This window comes from Microcaecilia unicolor, chromosome 13 (genome assembly GCF_901765095.1).
Source record: "Microcaecilia unicolor chromosome 13, aMicUni1.1, whole genome shotgun sequence".
Classification (NCBI taxonomy): Eukaryota; Metazoa; Chordata; class Amphibia; order Gymnophiona; family Siphonopidae; genus Microcaecilia; species Microcaecilia unicolor.
The window spans coordinates 49,817,381-49,840,116 of NC_044043.1; the positions used below are offsets into that span (position 1 = coordinate 49,817,381).

General features: G+C 41.4%; 2 protein-coding genes across 5 annotated transcripts in view; one reads left to right on the forward strand and one right to left on the reverse strand.

The window, feature by feature from the left end:
• VMP1 (vacuole membrane protein 1) overlaps positions 1-7,065 on the reverse strand; it is a 224,134-nt gene extending 217,069 nt beyond the window's left edge. The window contains exon 1 of the mRNA XM_030186296.1: positions 6,977-7,065. The gene's annotated coding sequence lies outside the window, so the exon portion shown is untranslated. The remainder of the gene's footprint in view (positions 1-6,976) is intronic.
• A 68-nt stretch (positions 7,066-7,133) lies between these two features.
• On the forward strand, positions 7,134-10,757 carry PTRH2 (peptidyl-tRNA hydrolase 2). Of its 4 annotated transcripts, none has more exons than XM_030186298.1 (2): positions 7,134-7,346; positions 9,782-10,757. In XM_030186298.1, the coding sequence occupies exons 1-2, from the start codon at positions 7,317-7,319 to the stop codon at positions 10,313-10,315; spliced, it is 564 nt and encodes a 187-aa protein (XP_030042158.1). In that variant the 5' UTR covers positions 7,134-7,316; the 3' UTR covers positions 10,316-10,757. The 4 variants fall into 4 exon arrangements, with proteins under 4 accessions (XP_030042158.1, XP_030042159.1, XP_030042160.1 ...); XM_030186299.1 differs by having other exon boundaries at positions 7,134-7,334; XM_030186300.1 differs by lacking the exon at positions 7,134-7,346 and adding an exon at positions 7,353-7,446.
• The last annotated feature ends 11,979 nt before the right edge of the window (positions 10,758-22,736 follow it).

The window sequence follows — 22,736 nt, forward strand, 5'->3', positions numbered from 1 at the left end:
TTTCTTGATGAAATCAAGGACAGCTTCATGGAACAGCTAGTTCAGGAGCCGACAAGAGAAGGAAAAATACTAGACTTAGTCCTTAGTGGTGCTCATGATCTAGTGCAGGGGGGGTAACGATACGAGGGCCGCTTGATAACAGTGATCATAATATGATCGGTTTTGATATTGGCATTGAAGGAAGTGAAACTAGGAAATCAAGTACGCTAGCGTTTAACTATAGAAAAGGTGATTACGACAAAATGAGAAAAATGGTGAAAAAAAGACTGAAAGGAGCAGCTCGCAGAGTAAAAAACTTGCATCAGGCGTGGATGCTGTTTAAAAACACCATCCTGGAGGTTCAGGACAAATATATTCCACGTATTAGAAAAAAGGGAAAAAAGACTAAACGTCAGCCGGCGTGGCTAAACAGTAAGATAAAGGAAATCATTAGAGCCAAAAAACAATCCTTCAGAAAGTGGAGAAGAGAACCAACTGAAAGTAACAGGATAGATCATAAGGAATGCCAAGCCAAATGCAAAGCGGAGATAAGGAGGGCAAAAAAGGACTTTGAGAAGAAATTAGCGTTGGAAGCAAAAATACATAGTAAAATTTTTTTTAGATACATTAAAAGCAGGAAACCGGCCAAAGAGTCGGTTGGGCCGCTGGACGAAAATGGTGTTAAAGGGGCGATCAAGGAGGACAAAGCCGTAGCGGAGAAATTAAATGAATTCTTTGCTTCGGTCTTCACCGAGGAGGATTTGGGGGGGACACCGGTGCCGGAAAGAATATTTGAAGCGGGGGAGTCGGAGAAACTAAACAAATTCTCTGTAACCTTGGAGGATGTAATGGGTCAGTTCAGCAAGCTGAAGAGTAGTAAATCACCGGGACCTGATGGTATTCATCCCAGAGTATTAATAGAACTAAAAAATGAACTTGCGGAGCTACTGTTAGAAATATGCAATCTGTCCCTAAAATCGAGTGTAGTACCGGAAGACTGGAGGGTAGCCAATGTTACTCCGATTTTTAAGAAGGGTTCCAGAGGAGATCCGGGAAATTATAGACCGGTGAGTCTGACGTCGGTGCCGGGCAAGATGGTGGAGGCTATTATTAAGAATAAAATTGCAGAGCATATACAAAAACATGGACTGATGAGACAAAGTCAGCACGGATTTAGTGAAGGGAAGTCTTGCCTCACCAATCTAATGCATTTTTTGAGGGGGTAAGCAAACATGTGGACAATGGGGAGCCGGTTGATATTGTATATCTGGATTTTCAGAAGGCGTTTGACAAAGTGCCGCACGAAAGACTCCTGAAGAAATTGCAGAGTCATGGAATCGGAGGTAGGGTATTATTATGGATTAAGAACTGGTTGAAAGATAGGAAGCAGAGAGTAGGATTGCGTGGCCAGTATTCTCAGTGGAGGAGGGTAGTTAGTGGGGTCCCGCAGGGGTCTGTGCTGGGTCCGTTGCTTTTTAATGTATTATAAATGACCTAGAGATGGGAATAACTAGTGAGGTAATTAAATTCGCCGATGACACAAATTATTCAGGGTCGTCAAGTCGCAGGAGGAATGTGAACGATTACAGGAGGACCTTGCGAGACTGGAGAATGGGCGTGCAAGTGGCAGATGAAGTTCAATGTTGACAAGTGCAAAGTGATGCATGTGGGTAAGAGGAACCCGAATTATAGCTACGTCTTGCAAGGTTCCGCGTTAGGAGTTACGGATCAAGAAAGGGATCTGGGTGTCGTCGTCGATGATACGCTGAAACCTTCTGCTCAGTGTGCTGCTGCGGCTAGGAAAGCGAATAGAATGTTGGGTGTTATTAGGAAGGGTATGGAGTCCAGGTGTGCGGATGTTATAATGCCGTTGTATCGCTCCATGGTGCGACCGCACCTGGAGTATTGTGTTCAGTACTGGTCTCCGTATCTCAAAAAAGATATAGTAGAATTGGAAAAGGTACAGCGAAGGGCGACGAAAATGATAGTGGGGATGGGACGACTTTCCTACGAAGAGAGGCTGAGAAGGCTAGGGCTTTTCAGCTTGGAGAAGAGACGGCTGAGGGGAGATATGATAGAAGTGTATAAAATAATGAGTGGAATGGATCGGGTGGATGTGAAGCGACTGTTCACGCTATCCAAAAATACTAGGACTAGAGGGCATGAGTTGAAGCTACAGTGTGGTAAATTTAAAACGAATCGGAGAAAATTTTTCTTCACCCAACGTGTAATTAGACTCTGGAATTCGTTGCCGGAGAACGTGGTACGGGCGGTTAGCTTGACGGAGTTCAAAAAGGGGTTAGATAGATTCCTAAAGGACAAGTCCATAGACCGCTATTAAATGGACTTGGAAAAATTCCGCATTTTTAGGTATAACTTGTCTGGAATGTTTTTACGTTTGGGAAGCGTGCCAGGTGCCCTTGACCTGGATTGGCCACTGTCGGTGACAGGATGCTGGGCTAGATGGACCTTTGGTCTTTCCCAGTATGGCACTACTTATGTACTTATGATATCCATGTCACTATTCTACAGCGAGGATTCACAACCCAGTCCTAAGGATATACCTAGCCAATCAGGTTTTCAGGATAGCATTGCTTCCATTATAAACAAATCTATCTATTCATATCCACTGTAGCTATCCTGAAAACTAGAATAGTTTGGTGTACCCAGAGGACTGTGTTGAGAACACCTGCTCTACAGATATCTTCCATCAGAACCAACCTATACTCCACACAAGAGGCTGCCTGGGACCTATCAAAAACACTTTGAAGTCCTTCAGAGCTTTGCATTAATGTGAACCATACGCCACTTTGATGGCCTCTTATCCATCTGCTCAAAAATGGCTTGAAAACACTCTTGATAGGGCTTTTGTACATGCTTGTTTTAAACTTTCTGCATGCTGGGCATTTACAGTAACTCCACTAGAGCACAGTGTGTGGCATTCATGTCATAAAGAGTGCAAAGAAGGGATTTTGCTGCTAACACAAGCAGGTAGAACATTTCCTGCAGAGGGCCAAGAGTATCAGTTCCGAGGCGGATGATGCCACTGTGGGACTTGAATTTGGTCTGTCATACTCCTTTCAGCCACTCAGGGCAGCATCCCTGGTGAATGTCTCAAATGGCTCTCTTTCTGACAGCTATTATACCAGCCAAGAGGGTCTCGGAGATCCAGGCCCTTACCTGTAGAGAGTCTTAATTAATAATGGCTAAGGATAGGATGATTTTAAGTACAGTATCATCCTTCTTACTGAAAGAACTTTCACCCTATCATCTCAATCACCATCAAGTTGCCTAGTCCTGTGTGGCACAAGGGCAAGCAAATTTAAAATGTCCAGAACTAAACCCTCTACAGGGAAACATCTCTTCCTGCACAAACGGAAAAAGTACCCAAAAGACAGACCCCCCCCCCCCCAAAATATCCAGCCAGTGGAAGCAAGCATTTTTTTAAACTTACCGTCACCAGCTAAATTAGCCCCCAATATTCAATGTTGGATCATGTCCGGATGCTGGCACTGAATACTGGGGGTTAAATTAGATAGGGATAGCCACCAGAGTCATAACAAAAGTTATGTGGGCCATGGCTGAATATTGAACGGGACCACATAAGTATTTTTGTCCTTAAAAGCCCACCCAATCCCCCACTCCTGGTCTCCAAAACTGCCCCCTCCCTAAACCACCATCCACAAGCATCAAAGAGCCTCTTCCCCACTCCCTCTTGAGGTCCAAGTAGGCCTCGCCAGGCCTGTCTTTTCTGGTGGTCCTAGTCAGGAGGTTGGGGACAGGAGCAAAGCCTCCTCAATCCTACCCTTTGCAGCTGAACTCGGAAAATGACTGCCACAACCATTAGCAGCAGCTCACGATACTACACAAAGTATTGCAAGAGGTCGTAGCTGCCATTTTCCTTGTGTAGCTGCAAGGGGCAGGAATGAGGTGGGCTTTGATCCTGTCCCCAACATCCCTACTAGGATGACCAGAGAAAGAGATAGGCCCGGGGCTCTATCTAGGCCTTGGGGGGGGGGGGTTGGGGGACAATTTGGGAAGCCATAAGGGTTATCAGCAGGGCTTTTAAGGACAAAAATAGATATGCCGATATTCAGTGAAGGGGCCCGCATAGCTAAGCAGGTGAAAGCAGAGCTTTTGAGCTGTCCTAAATTCACCCGCTTAGCTATGTGGGTGCTGGCACTGATGACTACCGGCACTCATAACCCCCTGCTCCTCCCAAATGCTGCCCTCAGCACCGCCCCCGACTGGCCCACTTTTTTGTTGGGCAGTCTGTAGGGATATCAGTGGCACTGTCCAGTTAAGTGTCATTTAATATCCCCACTTAGGCAGTGGTACGAAAGCACTGCAAGTTTTTCGGGTCTTACTCCACCACTCCAAGGTGACAAATTCATTTTGCAAGTCAGTTGCTTTTTTTTGTGCTACACTGCAGACTGGATATGGGGAAGGCAGCCTCTAGATCCTCATTATGGAGTGGAGGAGTGGCCTAGTGGTTAGGGTGGTGGACTTTGGTCCTGGGGAACTGAGGAACTGAGTTCGATTCCCACTTCAGGCACAGGCAGCTCCTTGTGATTCTGGGCAAGTCACTTAACCCTCCATTGCCCCAGGTACAAATAAGTACCTGTATACAATATGTAAGCCGCATTGAGCCTGCCATGAGTGGGAAAGCGCAGGTTACAAATGTAACAAAAAAAAAACCAATAAAATTATCATGTACAGACGCACTTCACCAGGTCACAAGCCACTTTATGGGCCAAGGCTATGAATTAACTATGATGCTCACTAGGTGCATTAGTGTTATACATTGAAATAGCCACTCTGTATAGGGGGCATCTATTTCAATGAATGTTTGAATGGAATTCAGCTTGTTTGCTTTGTCAAGATTATACTGAGCTACAACTGAAAAAAGGATGAGCCAAGTTCAAATACATTCATAAAGCATGTTGGCCAAAATGGCTGCTCTGGACTCCAACTATGCAGTCTCTACTATTATTTTTTTTTTTTACAGCACTTATACCCCACAATTTCCCACCGCGGGCAGGCTCAATGTGGCTTACAACATTTAAGTAACAAACAGGCGAGTGCAATAAATGGAAAGGGATAAGTGGGGCGGAAAGGTAAAGAGATAGGAAAAAAGTAGGTAAGTCCACAAGATCACTAGAGGGGTCGGAGTCCAGGAGTCAGTGAGGCAAGACAGGAGCGTTAGGGTAAGCTTGCCCAAATAAGTAGGTCTTGAGAGACTTCCTGAAAGTCAGATGATCTTGAACCGTTTTTACTGACTTAGGTAATGCATTCCACAAATGAGTACTGACATAGGAAAAGGTGGAAGCATATGTGGTTTTATACTTGAGTCCAGAACACTCAGGGTAATGGAGGTTTAAGAAAGAACGAGCAGTTCTAAGCGAATTTCTTGGTGGTAGGTTGCCAAGGGCATCCATATATGCTGGGGCTGCTCCATAGAGGATCTTATGGACTAGGGTACAAATTTTCTATAGCGCTACTAGATGCAGTCTCTATATTACTAATCATTTCTATAGCGCTACTAGATGTATGCAGCACTGTACACATTATATGCAGGTATTTTCTCTGTCCCAAGAGGGCTCACAATCTAAGGGGCCTTTTACAGAGCAGCAGTAAGCCCAACGCGGGCTTACCGCTCGCTATTTTGGGACTACTGCTGGCCCAACGCCCCAAGTGAGCGCCATTTCCAGGGGATAAAGAAAACCCCCAGAAATGGCTTGCGTGGTGATAAATCAAAGTCTCTTACCGCATGGCCATGTGTGCCTGGGGTCTTTTACCCACTGTAGTAAAAAGGACCCTGACACGTGGGAAAAACTGCCGCCAGCGCAGGGCCCTTTTTCCTGCAGTTTGGTAAAAGGCCCCTTAAGATTTTGTACTTGGGGCAATGGACGGTTAGGTGACTTCGGTGAGAATCGAACCCAGGTCACCAGGATCAAAGCCTGCCCCACTATTAGGTTACTCCCCCATTCCACTCTAGAGTCTGAGCTGCTAAGTTTCACAGAGAAGCACACAGATTATACAACCACAGAAGATCACCATCGGCACATCAAGCACCAATGATGGAAAAGCCTGCTTCAAATGCAGACTCTTCTGTTTTGAGAGTCCTGCCAGGTCACATCGTCCATAACACTATTACAAGAGCATCTACCATGGGTAGGCAGAAGAGCTGTTCTAGGTTCACCTTTGGAAGAGAGTAAAGTTTGCCCATAATTTTGATGCCCATTTCTCGAGGACCATCCTGAGTAGAGCCTCGTGGAGCAAGAAAATTTTGGAGGGCTCCCTTAAGCCCTCCAGAATCCAGCCTCCCTCTGCCACTTCTTCCACTAGCACTTCTATAATAAACAACAAGCAGATCACTTAGGAGTTCATTTTCAAAGCACCTATACTTACAAAGTTCCATTGGTTACTATGAGACCTATTTTCAAAGCACTCAGACTGACTACAAGAGAGAATCAACTCTGACCGAGTAATCTACGTAAGTATGCCTTTACCACTCAACAGCCAAACAACCTTCCCTTACAAAAGCGTAATAATAAGGAATCCCTTCCCGTGTATGTCAGAGACAAGCAACATCTGCCATCACGCCTTCTTTCGGTCCTTGTCGTCACTAAACATCACTCACAAGAGCTGCATCAAGCAAGACAGAGATTTAGTGACCTTCAATAAACAGAACGGAAACATATTTTTCTCTCAGTGTAACCTTGTAACAGACATGGGATGACCGCCTCTGCTCCCCTTCTCCATCGACGAGTACAACGAATGGTACTGGGGAGAACCTTTACCACTTTCTTTTTCTAGCTTTCTGTTTATAACCAGTGACAATATCCCTGTAATTGGAAATGAGACTTAGAAGTGTTCGGCAGCAAACCAGAGACTTCCCCCAACCTATCCTCGCCAACTCACCATAAATATCAGCTACCTTTTTCCTAGCTGCTACCTATTAAAAAATGATTAATATCTCACAGCTCTCACTCACCTCACAGCCTTCTCACACACACATATGGCGTCACTCTAACCGCAGGAAATACACCACCACCAGACTTCCGCTCTCTCTGACAGCTACTCCGCCTCCTCATTTCGTACTTTCTTTTCGCCTAAACCCAGCGACACTGTAAGAACAGGAAATAGTATATTGTCACGCCACCTTGTTGTGTGTGCCGCCGTTTGTTTTACCTGTGCTGTTGGTGAATGTCGCTGCACACAGCAGATAATGAAACATTTAAAGATTCCCAAATAAAATCGATATAGCGGCTTGTGTTCCGTGACGTCATTGGAAAGGGCCGGAAGCTTTTGGAATAAAGAAACGTGGCCCAGAAATGATCCGGATTTTTGGAGTGAGTAAACAGGTACCTTTCATTCTCTTCAGGAGTTGGTGTTAGTGCGCACGCTCAGCCTGTATCTGTTCTGTTGCCGCTGCCTGCAGCTTTGTATGGCCAAATGGTCAGGGTGAGATACTTTTGTCTTCAGTAGAAACGAATGTGTCTTCGTTTGGGAGTAATATCATTATTCTTTTTTTAGCGAGTTATCATAGGCGAATATAGTGTGGACATTTTGGAAAGACTATCCATGGGTGTGGTAGCTTTCGCTTAAGAGGACTATAACTTAGGAACTCTTTCAGAGCCACCTTGATTATTACTATGCAAGTTGATTCTAAATGCTATTTAACACTTCTGATAAATGCTAAATATGTAGAGAGTATAAACGTCAACTACGTACGAAGCAGAGTTAGTAGGAAATTGTAGAAATTGTTTTGAAAATTTGGCCATTTATATTTCTTGCAGTTCTTGGGAACACTGGCTTTAAAGTTAGTATTCTAACCTCCTTCACACCCACCCACTCATCCCTCCCAACTGGAGGTAAATTAATGTGGGAGAACAAATGCCAATAGCATCTCATCACTGTTAAATAATTTTGATGTATATATATGAAAAAATATGCGTGCAGCACATTGGCACGAATGATATGGGATTTCCCAGGATTTGTCAATTCATTAAATCATTAATAAACCTATTAGTGACTATATATTTAGCCCACACGTTTTCCCCTTACCAACAAGGGTAACAGTGCAACTTTATTTTTTTTTCTCTGCTTTAATGTTAGAATATAGCTATGGTAGCAAGTGGCTTAACTTTCATCAAAATTCTGTTGCAACATGCAGCTCCTTGTGACTCTGGGCAAGCCCCTTAACCTTCCACTGCCCCAAGTACAAAATAGGTATCTGTATATAATATGTAAACCACTTTGATTGTAACCACAAAAAGGCAGTAGATCAAATCCCATCCCCTCTTTTCATTCATAGTAGCCCTAGTTGATGTCAGCTAGCTGTTGGCAGCCTCATGTTATACTTTGGTACAGTAGCTCGGTGGTTCTCAGCCTAGTCCATGGACACACCCAATAAGTCAGTTTTGTTTTTCAGGATATCCACAATGAATATAGATAGAACGATATGCATTGTCTCCATTGAATGCAATTCTATGTCTTCCATATTCATTGTTGATATATTGAAATTCGCTGAGTAGTTTATAATGATATATAATCTAACCCAAATAGCTTAGTTTCACATAGTTGTGTGACATGTATGCAAGAATTGAGTCATCACAAGTTTGAGATTTGCAAGCCATTTTATATGTATTAATTTAAGCTACATAGTTGTTACCATGTGTCTTGACATGCTTGATAGGAACAAGTTGGCAGAAGTAGATAGGATTCTTCTGGTATCACTAATTGTGTACCATGTGCGGTAAATATAGGGCATGTCCCCCCACATTTACCTCATGTTAATATTTGCTGTTAGTGTGCAAAATCTACCTTGTTTAATAAAAGGGCATCCTTTGTGTCCAATATATGCAGAGATGGTGTACGACAATTTGTGGAGTAATAGTTACAGTACATATTTCTGAACATTGAATATTCCAGTAAGAGATCAGTTGTCAAGAATGTCTCTATGAAGAACATAGTACAGGCCTTGTAGAGAACTGTAATAAGGCTTTTTTTTTTTTTTCTTGATGCAAACAATACTGATACAGAAGAATAGATAAAGAACAAGTTGCTTTCAAGCAGCAACGGCTGTTTTCAAACTGGCCAATAGAAAATTTAATGCCCACAACAATGGCCATAGCATCGTATCTGCTCCTAGGGGGAAAAAAAAAAACAAGCTATGTTTGCCTATGCATACCTATTTATTGGTGTTAATTAGTGTTTCCCAAACCTGATCCTGGAGGCACCCCAGCCAGTCAAGTTTTTGGGATATCCACAATGAATGTTCGTGAGATATTTGCATTCACTGCCTCCAGTGCATGCAGATCTCTCTCATGAGTATTCATGGCATACAAATATAAATTTTATATATCCCAAAATCCTGACTGGCTGGGGTGCCTGCAGGATCAGGTTTGGGAAACACTGGTGTAAATCAACACAAGTAGAATGGCTCAGGTTACCAGGCTATCCCAATTTCAAATTTTTATTTCCACTTATGAGCTCACCAAATAGCTACTCAATTCACTTGTTTTCATGTTAAAAACATTAGGTAACCAGGCACTAAGTACATTTCAGGTTAATACTGTTATCTTCTCCATGGAGAACAGGAGACCAAAAAATAGTGTTTGAAACTTATTTTGCCTTCTGCTAGATTTATACAAACTTAACTTGTAAGAAATAGTAGGCTTGAGCCTTAGGCCCAAGGTTTGACATTTTACAATGAGATACAAACCATATTTAATTTATACTCTTAAGTGCTGCTTGTTGTATAAGCTGTTAACATGTTAACTTTTTTCTATTTTAGACAAGCTACGTTATGATGGATTATTTTTCTAATCCCAATGCATTCACTCTGGTAGCTGGGGTAGCTTGTGGCCTTTGGCTGGGCTGGGGTCTGCATGGCCGTTTCAGAAGACCTACTGTAAAGATGACAGCTGTACCTAGAACAGAGAGCAACACTGAAGTAAATATGATGGGAGAACATGGGGAGTTCAAAATGGTACTGATTGTTCGGAATGATTTGAAGATGGGGAAGGGTAAAGTAGCTGCACAATGTGCCCATGCTGCAGTTTCTGCCTACAAGCAAGTTCTGAAAAGAAACCCAGAATTGCTAAAGCAGTGGGAATACTGTGGGCAGCCAAAAGTGGTAGTCAGAGCTCCAGATGAAGAGACTTTAATTCAGCTACTCAGCCATGCAACAGAAGTGGGATTGACCGTCAGTTTAATCCAGGATGCTGGTCGTACTCAAATTACCCCAGGCTCCAGAACAGTTTTAGGTATAGGACCAGGACCAGCCAAGCTCATAGATACAGTGACTGGACATTTAAAACTGTACTGAGCTATATTCATATTTACTGTAACTATGGAAATAAAGTAATGTATTAAACTTGGTAGAAACATTTGACATGTAGAGAGCACCCTACCCCAATATAGCTTTACTACAAATTGCTTATACAATGAATTTCTGCCCTAACAAACTTAGGGCCAAGCTTGTAGCAAAAGTAGGTTCCTAGTCCATGATTGGAGGTGGGGGTGTATTTAGCTGTCATTCTTAGTGCCTTTGGTACTTGCCCAGGCTTCCCAAACATACTGGAGAATTCATAGCATATCAGGTTTTCAAGAGGTAAATGGCAGATATGCATAAGAGACCCTCTGTCTCCAGACTGTCAGTGTTGGCAAGTCACATGTATGTATATTGTGGTAATCCTGACACCCCCAAAACAAGTATTCAGAAATGGTTCTTGACTTGTTTAATTTGATTAAATGGTTGTCTAAACAGATGTAGGTGCCCCCTATGTACAGAGCCATGCAAAGTGACTAGTACTTTTTGAGAGAGATGTTTGTAGTGGGCTTACTTTTACACATATAGGAAGAGCACTTTTCCAAAATTCACTCAGTCCCATTTTTTTGTCAGTTTTGAGTTATTCAATTAAATTTTGTTCAGCCATGCAAAATTCATTTAGTGTAGCTATTTCTGTGCCAAAACTCACTCAGGCCAAAGGCCACTACCTATGTTTCTCAAAACTGCTGCTGATGGATTGAGTGAGTTTTGAAAACATGCACTTCAGGTGTGAGCCACCAGTTCTGTAGACTGACTTAGGTTTCTCTCTAGCTCATCAGGGCACTAATGAAATTAACATGAATAGTAAGGGGTGCTTACAGTTTACTGCAGTTATGAAAAAGGAAGTGGTAGAGAGGTGATCACTGTGAGAAACACAAGCCTTTTCCAGTAATAGGGTTGAATCACATAAAACAAAAGCAGTGATTTGACACCCTGATTCTTCCAGCAAACCTCTTTAACAACTCTGGGTACCTGTAGCTTCGTGAGCACATAACGTGCAGGGAGCTGGGTACTTAAAATCCCCAAAACCAGGCTTTGGTCCTGCTTCATATTTCTCATTGGTCATTTCATAGAAATGAGGGCTGTCCCATCTACCTGTATAATAGTTACATAACTAGCCATGACTGTACAAAACATCATGTGTCATACATCAGTTACTAATCTCTGTAAGAGCTAATAACTGACCATCCATATGCCCAGCCATATTAATATTTCTCCTGTTCTAGTATTTATACCAGCTCATACTGTTACTCAATTTTGGTTTTAAGTGTATAAGTAATTTTTAAATAAAAGAAACTTCATAAATATTTCCCCCAACAGATAATACACCTTTAAGCATAAATGTCTTGATTTGTGTCTAAAAAATTAACAAATCTGCATAGAGCAAGGATAAATAAGAAACTAAACAAACATGCTCTAAACAGCTATATGGGTTAACTGTGTTAATATCAGTGAGTATATCTTAAAACAGTTTTAACAAAGAAGTCTCAATAGCCAAGGGTACCAACTCAGTGGACACACCTGATGGTGGGGCTTCTATCATGGGCCAACAACCTCCTCCGGAAAACCTACAGAGTGAAATTTCTCAAACAACCTGTAGTAAAAAAAACAGAAGAGGAGTAGTACTAAATCCGTATTAAACAAGATTATGAACACAGTTAACCTCAATAAAGCTTATTAGTATATTAATATGTCGAAGAGTATGAAAACATTGATTTGAGAAAGAGATGACTCAAGGAAACTGTGAAAGCTAAACAATAACTGGAGTACTTAGTTTTTGATTTGTGTCTGCAATTGGCCAATAGCCAAGATATTTATCCCCTGCAAGAAGCAAATATGATTCAGTGACATGGGCTTGGAAAGACCTTCAGTGAGCAATTTCAACTGCTTCCTAAAGTCCACCATGATACACAAATGATTTCCTCAAACAGTATAACCCCACCAGCACTAGGATGAGGCAGACAAGACGGGGATACCTGTCAATATAGTGTAATAATTGTATCATGAATTTTCCATCCACAAGCAAGCTTGAATTAGGCACATTGGATGCCATCATTGGAGGGTGACAGAATAGATTTGTTCACCCCTATCTCAGCACTTAATGTAGATTTCTGAGCATGTAGAGCAGACTCCTCAGCAGTTGTGTTTTTTTTTTCTTCTTGACTAGTCTGTCACACTTGCTTTACTACTTCACGGGAAGAGTAAATACATCATGTTTTCAAAAATCAGGATTTCAACTATGCTTGAAATGTGTAAAAAAAATTCTAGAATTTTGACATGCAAACTAAGGGACCCTTTTACTACATCTTAGCATGTAATAAATGCTAAGACAACCATTTTTACCTATGGGCTTCTTAGCATTTAACATGTACTAAGCTGCAAGCAGTGCACTTAAATGTTACTAAGGAGTCCTTTTACTAAGTACTAGCACATGCTTACTGTGGAACACTCCAGGCATCCTCTGGTAATTGTGCTTAAAAAATGTATTTTTTTAGCACAGATGGAGCATGGGTGGAGAGTGGGTATTTCTACACTAATCAGTACATCTGCATTACTGCACAATATTTTTTTAATATTTGTACCCCGCGCTTTCCCACTCATAGCAGGTTCACTGCAGCTTAATTATATACAGGTACTTATTTGTACCTGGGGCAATGGAGGGTTAAGTGACTTGCCCAGAATATTGGAGTGTGAGCCCTCACCATCTACAAAATCAGCGGCAGTAAGTGCTCATACACCAATATTTTGTTTAGTGGCCGCATGTTAATGACAATTAGCTCATGGCCATTAATTTTAAAATAATATAGAACTACTCTTTTTCCAGCTACAGTAGAAATGGCCTTAGCACACAGGAAAGACCTGTGTAAGAACACATAGAGGCCACTTTTTACTGCAGCTTAGTAAAGCACCCTTAAGAGCATAAAGCAACTGTCTAAAGCACCTGAGAGAACATGAAACTGCTGCTGTTAGAAAATCTTGCAAAAATGCTGTGCAGACGAGTCAATCTTCCATGGCAAAATCATCAGCCTCTAAGCAGTCCCTTGAGGTATCCAAGCTCAAACTGAAGCCTGAACAGAGGCTGCTTGCTTCAACTATGGCTAAAGAGCTGATGATGCACAGACTCTCCTACCAATAAGAGGAGGCAGTTGAACACCAGTGCCAGTACTTCTTGAGTTAGCTGATACTACAAAAAAACAAACAAACAAACCCTTCAGCACAGACCTTTTTGCCACTGTGCAGTCCTCTGAGCAATGGGCTACATTTCAATATATAGTGTTTCCTAGTAAACAAGTGCACCTTAGTCAGATGCATGTTTAGTAGTATCAGTAGGGGTACCAAACCACACACCGCGCTGAGCTGCAGTGAAAGTCTGCCAACAGTTGTTTATGAAGCTAATTCAATTTTTTACAGGTTTAGTTTTTGAAGTTTACAGGCACATTTGGTTGAAAAAGCATGAGTGAACACAAATTCCAAACAGCTGCTGCTACTAGAGTTAAATGATGTATTCAAGGTTGTGTAGCTAAGGTCACTATAGACGTAATAGCTGTTTTAGGCTCCATAGTTGCTGGTGAAAAAAAAGGGGGCACGGGAGAGTGCTATGCTATATGATTATTAAAGTTCACAAGAGATGCTGAGCAGATTACAAACAAGTCCTTCAGGAGAATTTACAATTCCATCTCTGATACATTGAAACTAAACAAGAAACATGTTTCTCAGCAGTTGCATATCTAAAACATTAATTACAGTTCCCAATCTAATACATTGAACCTAAAGAGCATCTCTCTCATCAGATACATTGACACTAAAAAAAAAACACCTCTCTCAAACAAAAGACTAATGTAGAAATAATATTGTGTTATTCTCTGAATTTCTAAAGTCAGTCTGTTCCAAAACCAATGCTCTGTTGTAAAAAGGAATGCTCTAGCATGGTTTTCTTCCAAACACCCTTAAAAGACAATTTAATTTCAAACAGTGTTCTGATCTACCTGAGGAAAAACATGAGAAATCTGAATAATTAATCATGCTACCAGATCATCACTGAAGTTTTAAGCAGGCATGTATGATGTACAAAATGCTGTACAAACTTGAAGATAATAAAGCCAGTGTAGCTCCTTCAACAGTGGGGATGCTCTTTCATAATTTCCCAGGCTGTAAATCAATCTTGCTGCTGTATTCTGTAGAGACTGACGGTTTTGTAACAGTGAGTTATAATAATCTAAGTGAATCAGGATTGCCCGAGCCACTGTTCTAAAGTTATCCGGGTGTAATTTAGTTCGAATTGCTCTCAACTGCCATAACTGGAAAAAACAATTTTTTTTAGATAAAGCCTTCACATGTAATTCAAAAGTTAAGCCTGAATCAATTATGACTCCCAACACTTTTGAGTGGTCCTCAATCAGTTTCTCACCTGTATCCAATTCCAAACACTTAGCTTTCAGCTTCTCATAATCTCCAAACCAAACAACCTTAGTCTTTAGTCTATTCAATTTCAGAAACTTAGCTTTAGCCCAATAAATAGTTTTGATGACCATTTCCCTTAAGTCATAATATCTTCACATTTTACTTGAGCTTCACACAGAATAAAAATATCTGCATATGAGCAGACCAATGCTCCCAAGGGGGACAGCACTGTTCCCATCGTACTTAGATAGATGTTGAACAAGGAAGGTGACAATGGTGACCCTTGAGGAACTCCACAATCTGCATTCCACTGCAAGGATCCACTTCTCTATAAAAACTTACTAAACCATTTCAAAACAGTACCACTATAAGCCAGTTGATCATGCTTCAATGCATCAAAGGCAGCTGATTTATCAAATAGTGGCAAAATCATTTGCTTTCCCTTACTAAGAGCCAGTCTGATTTCTGTTACCATTTCCAGTAACAAAGTTTCAGTACTATGTAGTGGTCTGAAACAGTGTTGTGAAATATCAAGAATGTCAAAGTTGCTCAAGTAGTCACATAATTGAGTATTCACAACAGATTCAATAAGTTTAGCAAGCCGTGGTATGCTTGCCACTGGTCTATAATTTTCAGGCATAGACAAATCAGCTCCCATTGATTTGGGAGTAGGAGTCAGCATAATATATGCCAAATTAAGGAGGTAACTCCCAGTACTCAGAATAGACTTAAACATTGTCAACCAGACCACTATGTCAGAGGGAGCTGTCTTAAGTAAATAGGAAGGACAAACATCTAAGTAACTAGCTTTCTTAGACAACTGTTTGAGGTAGATATTAATAGTATTTGTATCAACTTCCAAAAATTCACTCCTCTCTCCTCCTGTTGCTCTCACCATTGGCAATGCTGTCTGGTTTCAACAAGATATTAGACAAAGACTTTGCCTAATATCTGTTTTAGTGCGGAAATAATTTGCCAGCTCATCCGCTGTAGGTTGTATTTCATGTGAAATCATCTACACCTTGTCGGTTATTGAGTTGAAAATTTAGAAAAGCTGTTTTAATGATTTTTCTGAATCAGCTCTCATTTTTCCATAATATTCCCTTTTGACACAACAGAATTTTTATATATTTTAATCTCTTCTTCCCACTGTCTAGCTTTACTCTAGGATCTCTCTAGCCTCCTTCAGCCCTCTCTTACAATTTGCCAACTCTAGTGTATACCAGTGATTCTGTTTTAAGCAACCATTCCTTTTTTTCAGAGGTGCTAAGAATAAAGACACTGCATTATTCCAAACCTGTAGCTGTTGTATCTCTGACTTTAGTTCTCCTACTTTCTGCCAGAAAAGTTCTGCATCAATTTTTCCCCGGCCAAGACATGTATTAATTTTAGGCTTGGATTGAAAGTTCTTAAATGGTCTTAGAAAAAAATATTCAAAACAAAATGATCCATCCAAGGAACTGCATCCCACTTCTGATGTCCTATTAGTGTCTGAGTCATTCCTTTTTGTGAAAGCAAAAAAAAAAAAAAATCAAGCATATGCCCATCTTTGTGTTGCTTGATCAGTATCAATCCTAAGATCCAATTGCAACAAAAAGTCTAAAATCTGCTGTACTGAAACATCACTATACTTTTCCAAGTGGCTATTCATATCTCCTAATATAATAAATTCCTTAAAAATAAGCATATATCGAGCTATGATTTCAAGTAGCCACTCACTAATGCCTTGCTAAGATCCAGGTAGCCTATAGATTAAAATTATTCCCAGTTTCTCCTTTTTCATAAAATCAATAAATTGGCAAACCATCACTTCTAAACCCATCTCCATAATGTTATCTACCTTTGTTGGTAAAAGAAGCCAACCCACCTACCTTCTTGTCTTGTCTAGGATTACGTAATATCTGATAACCTATAGGACAAAGCTCTAACACATGGGGAGCATTAGGGTCTGGCGACCAAGTTTCTGTTATAAAAGTCAAACCCGTTTGTGTATCATTAATTAGGTCATGAATTAAAATTGTCATATTACAGATAGTGCACATTTAAATACAATCAGTCAATTGACCCATAATCCTCTACAATAGGAACTCTTAGTTATTTTTTTATTTGTTACATTTGTATCCCACATTTTCCCACCTATTTGCAGGCTCAATGTGGCTTACATAATACCGTAGCAGCATTCGCCATCTCCGGCGGAGAAACAAGTACAAACAGTTATAGTGATCGAAGAAGGTGAAACAAGTACAGTTTTAGTGGTTGAAGAAGGTTCATATGTTACAGACATGTTGGGGATTCGTAGAGAGGAAGAATTTTGCAATGTCTTTTCAGGCTTTGGTTTCATTATGTTGCAAGGTTTAGGCATCTAGGTTGGGTCGACGGGGTATGCCTTTTTGAACAGGTTAGTTTTTAATGATTTCCGGAAGTTTAGGTGGTCGTATGTTGTTTTCATGGCTTTTGGTAGTGCGTTCCATAGTTGTTTGCTGATGTAGGTGAAGCTGGCTGCATGTGTTACTTTTGTGTATACCCTACTTTGATTTGTACCTGTGCTCTTCAGGGCACAGACCGTATAAGTCTGCCCAGCACTAGCCCCGCCTCCCAACCACCGGCTCTGGCATAGACCGTATAAGTCTGCCCAGCACTATCCCCGCCTCCTACCACCGGCTCTGGCAGACCGTATAAGTCTGCCCAGCGCTATCCCTGCCTCCCAACCTCCTGTCCCGCCTCCCACCACTGGCTCTGGCACAGACCGTATAAGTCTGCCCCGCACTATCCCCGCCTCCCAATCTCCAGCCCTGCCTCCCACTACCGGCTCTGCTATCCAATCTCGGTTAAGCTCCTGAGGATCCTTTCCTTCTGAACAGGATTCCTTTATGTTTATCCCACACATGTTTGAATTCCGTTACCGTTTTCCTCTCCACCACCTCCCGCGGGAGGGCATTCCAAGCATCCACCACTCTCTCCGTGTTAGTTTGTATTTGAGTCTTTTGCAGCTTGGGTAGTGGAGATTTAGGTGTGTTCGTGCTGATCTGATTGTGTTTGGTGTTCATAGGTCTATAAGGTCTGTCATGTAGCCCGGGGCTTCACTGTAGATGATTTTATGGACCAGGGTGCAGATTTTGAAAGCAATATGTTCTTTGATTGGTAGCCAGTGTAGTTTTTCTCGGAGGGGTTTGGCACTTTCGAATCGCATTTTCCCAAATATTAGACTGGCTGCTGTGTTTTGAAGTTTCTTTATGAGTTGTTCTTTGCATCCCGCATATAGTCCATTGCAGTAGTCTACATGGCTTAGTACCATTGTTTGTATCAAGTTGCGGAATGTTTCCCTTGGGAAGAATGGTTTTACATGTTTGAGTTTCCACATCGAGTTGAACATTTTCTTTGGTGTAGAGCTAACTTGGCCCTCAAGTGTGAGGTTGCGGTCGATAGTAACGCCGAGGATTTTTAGGCTGTCTGAGATAGGGAGGATGTGGTCTGGGGTGCTTATGTTTGGATGAGACAGTATGTTTTATCTGTGTTGAGTTTTAGTTGAAATGCATTTGCCCATGAGTTCATGATGTCTAGGCTGAGCTTGATTTAATTGGAGATTTCTGTCAGGTCATGTTTGTAAGGTATGTAAATTGTGACATCGTCTGCATAGATTAATGGGTTGAGGCCTTGGTTGGCTATGGACTTGGCTAGTGGAAATAACGGGAGGGTATATTATACACCTACCCTTGTCTCTCAAATCTTTTCTTCCTAACATTATCACAAATAGGTCTAACACCCCATGCCACTTCTGGGATTTGCATACATGCCATACAGTCTACCAGATTACCACAACTGCTGGGACTGAAGTGGTTCGTGGATATTTTTAGAGCTTTGTGGTGTTTATTGATTACATTCTCTCAACAGAGACTTGAATATGCTATACCTGAAGGATCAATGCACACATATTCCAATCTATCCTTCCTACAAGTATCACCTTAGGTTTAGTTTTCCATCTAGTCATTTCCACAACAAAGTGTTTCCTTTCAGTCTTTCATTGACCCTCAGAGTGTTTTAAAAGTGTTGTATGGTGACAGCTGCACCCCTTTACAAGCAAGGTCTTTTAGTATTTCTTTACCTGGATGAGTGACTTTTGGTGTGTCAGACTAAGGCACAAACCTTGCTGCTTCTGGAGAAGATAGTCACTCTTCTGAAAATTAATAAGGAATCCAAGAGACTGTAGTTGTCCATGATTCATCCAACCAACATCATAGCCTTCTTAGTAGTTGTCGAGCAGGGACTGTCTCTTCATGTTCAACTGTACAGCACTGCGTACATCTAGTAGCACTATAGAAATAAGTAGTAGTTGTATTGGACACCATCCAGTCCAAGGCTTTTCTTCTAGATGGCAGGATTCAAATACTCAAGGCCCATGTTCATGCCATATGAGCCTATCTGGCCCATTATGTGGGCTGAAGCCAGTAAACAAGCTTATCAATGTAATTATTTTAGTGTATCAAAAGTTAACAGCTGCTGCATTAGAGAGACTTAAAACCTCCTTGAGTGGAGTGAGTGGAGACCAGCTTCAGCCTTGCAACAACATGCTGTCTCCTGTTAGCAAAACCTCCTTGGAATGTACAAATACAACCTAACAATGGGCATTCCCACTGCAGTGTGGCAACAGCAATTAGTCCTTACAACAGATGCCTCCAACCGAGGGAGGGGAGCTCAGCCTGGCAGTTGGTATTCATAGGGAGTGTGGTTGAAATATAAACACTTATAAGGCATAGAAAATTGCTCTGAATTCCAAGTGTTCCTTCACCGCCTTCGTGATTCATCTGTCCTAATTCAGACAGTCAAAGCAGTAACTGTTTTACTTGAAGAAGCAAGGGAAGCTGTCTTTGCCTCTGTTGGAAAGGAACTGTAATTTGAGACTATGATAAGTCAGTTGTACCCAAATTCAGTCCACCTACGTCCCCAGACCATAAAAATCAATTGACCCAGTGAGGATACAACTTCCCTATTTTGCAATCAAGGAATACAGCACTTCTTCTTTTTCCATTCTTCTTCCTCCTCCCCCCCCCTAACTTGCCCCAGATGCACTGGTAATTCCATTAACTTGGCTGTGTCTTTATCTTTACTTTCCAATTCCACTTATACTGAGGCTGTTCTATAAGTTCTAGCAAGGCCATTGTACTATGTTTTTCATAGTACATTACTGATCTCGAGAATTAGTTCACTTTCTTCTAGAAACTCGCATTTTTACCTTCTCAGAAGTTGCTCCACTTACCAGTACTAATCAGTCAACAGGAGGGCTGACATCATTCATACCTAAGCTCTCTAGTACGCATGGCCTGGAGGTTGAGTAGTCCCTAACATCTAGCCTTTGGTATGCTGCAGTCCATGCAGGATATCTTGATAGCTGCATGGAAGCCTTGCACTAGGCAAACTTATGTTTTCACATGGAAAAGATTTTCAGTCTAATACTTTACTAACAGCCATGACTGTACAAACTATCCACCATGATCTTGCACTACCTGTATCACTCATTTATCTCAGCCTTCAAACCTCTTCTAGTAGAGTGCATCTCAGAATATAAGTAGAATGGATTTGGTCCATAGGGGAGCTACTAAAATTGTTAGTGGTCCTTGGCACAAAGCATATGGGGGGATGGAGTTAAAGATCTCAACATGTATACTTTGGAAGAAAGGTGGTAGAGGGGAAATATGGCACAGACATTTTAATACTTCCAATTAAAAGGAAGCTCTGGCATGATACGCATAGGATGAGGGTAAAATGGCACAGGTTGATGTCAAGATAGATTTTTCTGCATTGATGAGGAATCCTAGATTTTGGAGCAGAGTACCATTCATAATTGGTAGAGGAATCACCCCATGGCATGACTAGAATACTGGAACCAACCATAAAATTCAGTTCCTCCTATGATGGGTGAAATTCCCAAGTGAACCAGCCAACAAACCCTTCAAGGAAACTGCTGGAGACAGAGAGTGTGTGTGGTGGGGGGGGGGGGGGGGGGGGGGGGGGGGAGCTCTTGCCCAAGCTGAGACCCTCATCTTGGGCAGGACCTTGAACAGTGATTCATGAGGAAGCCATGGAGAAGTCAGTGGGGTTCCTGAGAAAGGATAGTTTTCTCTGAAATGGGGCTCAGTAGAACCGGTGGACTCCTTGTGAAAATATTTAGAAGACAAAAGATAAATGCATTTGATACATTGGACAATTACAGGTGCTGTACTGAGGAAAGCATTTTGGGGTTGCATGGACTTTTTTTTTTTTTAGGAAGGATTGGAGTTGCTTTATTTAAAGTTAGACTGTTGGACAGCGTGTGTTTTAAATACTCATAATTCAGGTGATTTATACACAAATTAGTTTAACACTTTTTCATACTAAGGAGTCCTATGATGGTGTGTATCTGAGTAAATAGGGTCCACGCTGAGTGTATGAAGCATTGTGGCCAAGTGATTGACTTCATTAATATATTCACACTGAGGCTTCATTTCCCACCAATTTATTATTATTTGTAGTGTTGGGCTTTTTACATCTGATGTCCACAATATAACTATTTTGTATTTATAGGAGTTCCCAAACATTAGGTTTTGTCTATCTTTGAACTTACTATCATTAAGACATGCTTAACCACAGGCCCTGTAATCTTCCTTTTGCCTATCCCAATCAGCAGGAAGCCAAGAGAATAAGTGAGCAAACCACCCAAAATTCTTCACAATACCTCAGTATTCCCCAGGGGTACTTCCTCTTTCTGGCACCTGCCTGTCGCTACTTGCTGCAGTACTAATCTTACATAGACTATTCTGCTGCCTTCCTAATAGAGAATGACATGGGGATGGGATGGGATGGGATGGGATGGGGACAAACTTTGTCCACGTCACTTTCTACTTTGAAGCCTGTTGTGAACTGGACTGTTATCTATGTTTGATTGATGCAGATGACATTTTTATTAAAAAAAAAATCAAGCAAACATGCTAGCCACAGCTAGCAAATTTACATGGGGGATCCTATACATCGTGCTACCAACACATCTTCTAATAAGACATTGTCTAATGCAGGAGGGACTGTGGAAGACAGGAGAGCTAGACTGAATACCAAGATTGTTGATGACTTCTTATTCATCCTCCAATTTAAAAAATCATAACAGTGCTTCTTAGGGCATATTTCTCCACTCTAGGGCATACAAACCAGGTTGTATTTTGTATCCCTGGACAATTTAACAGGGTGGATTTGGATTCCTTGGGGTAGTAGAAATCAGCTATTGTTGGGGTTGGAAGGGTAGAGGGTGGTGGAGGTGGGATTATTATAACTGCTAGTTATTGTTTTCTATTTGTAATTTATATACAACATTTGCACAGCATATTTTTTTATATTTTAATAAAAAGATGTAAATATAAAATCATAAGTGGTTGAGGCTTCTGCAGATGAGAACAAAGCCCACAGGGATGGGGCAGGAACAGGGACAAATTTTGTCCCTGTGTCATTCTCTACTTCCTAAGTTGTCACCGCTGTTCTTCCAAATGGCTCCTCCCCATCAGGACTCTCATAGATAAGCAGCATTGGCCTCTGACATGGTTCTCCCTTTATTAAGGCTGCTCACTTCACTCTCTCCCAAACCACCGTTAATAGTATGTTTCCAAAACCTTGTCTCACCAAAATGCTGAAATTGTTAACCTTCAGACATGCACTATTGTATTACTTTCAGAGCACAAAGGATTCCCAGCCTATTAATCTCTAAAAATCCTGGCACACATATGCACCCTTAACTAAGCACCACACTAATAAATTCTGCTATCACTAAGTAGGCATCCCATCCCCAGACTGCATCAATATGCACCAGTTCTATATAAAAGCAACTCTGATCACCAAATTCTGTTTAACCTTCAGAGTTCAACTATGCAAAGCTGCGACTGGCCCTTGCTCTGCATCTTCATCCAGCACTGTTTAGATTTAGCCCCACAATGGCTTTTGACAATCAATACTGCAGAACCTTTTTATCTAATCCACTTTCTGCCTTCAACTACAACCT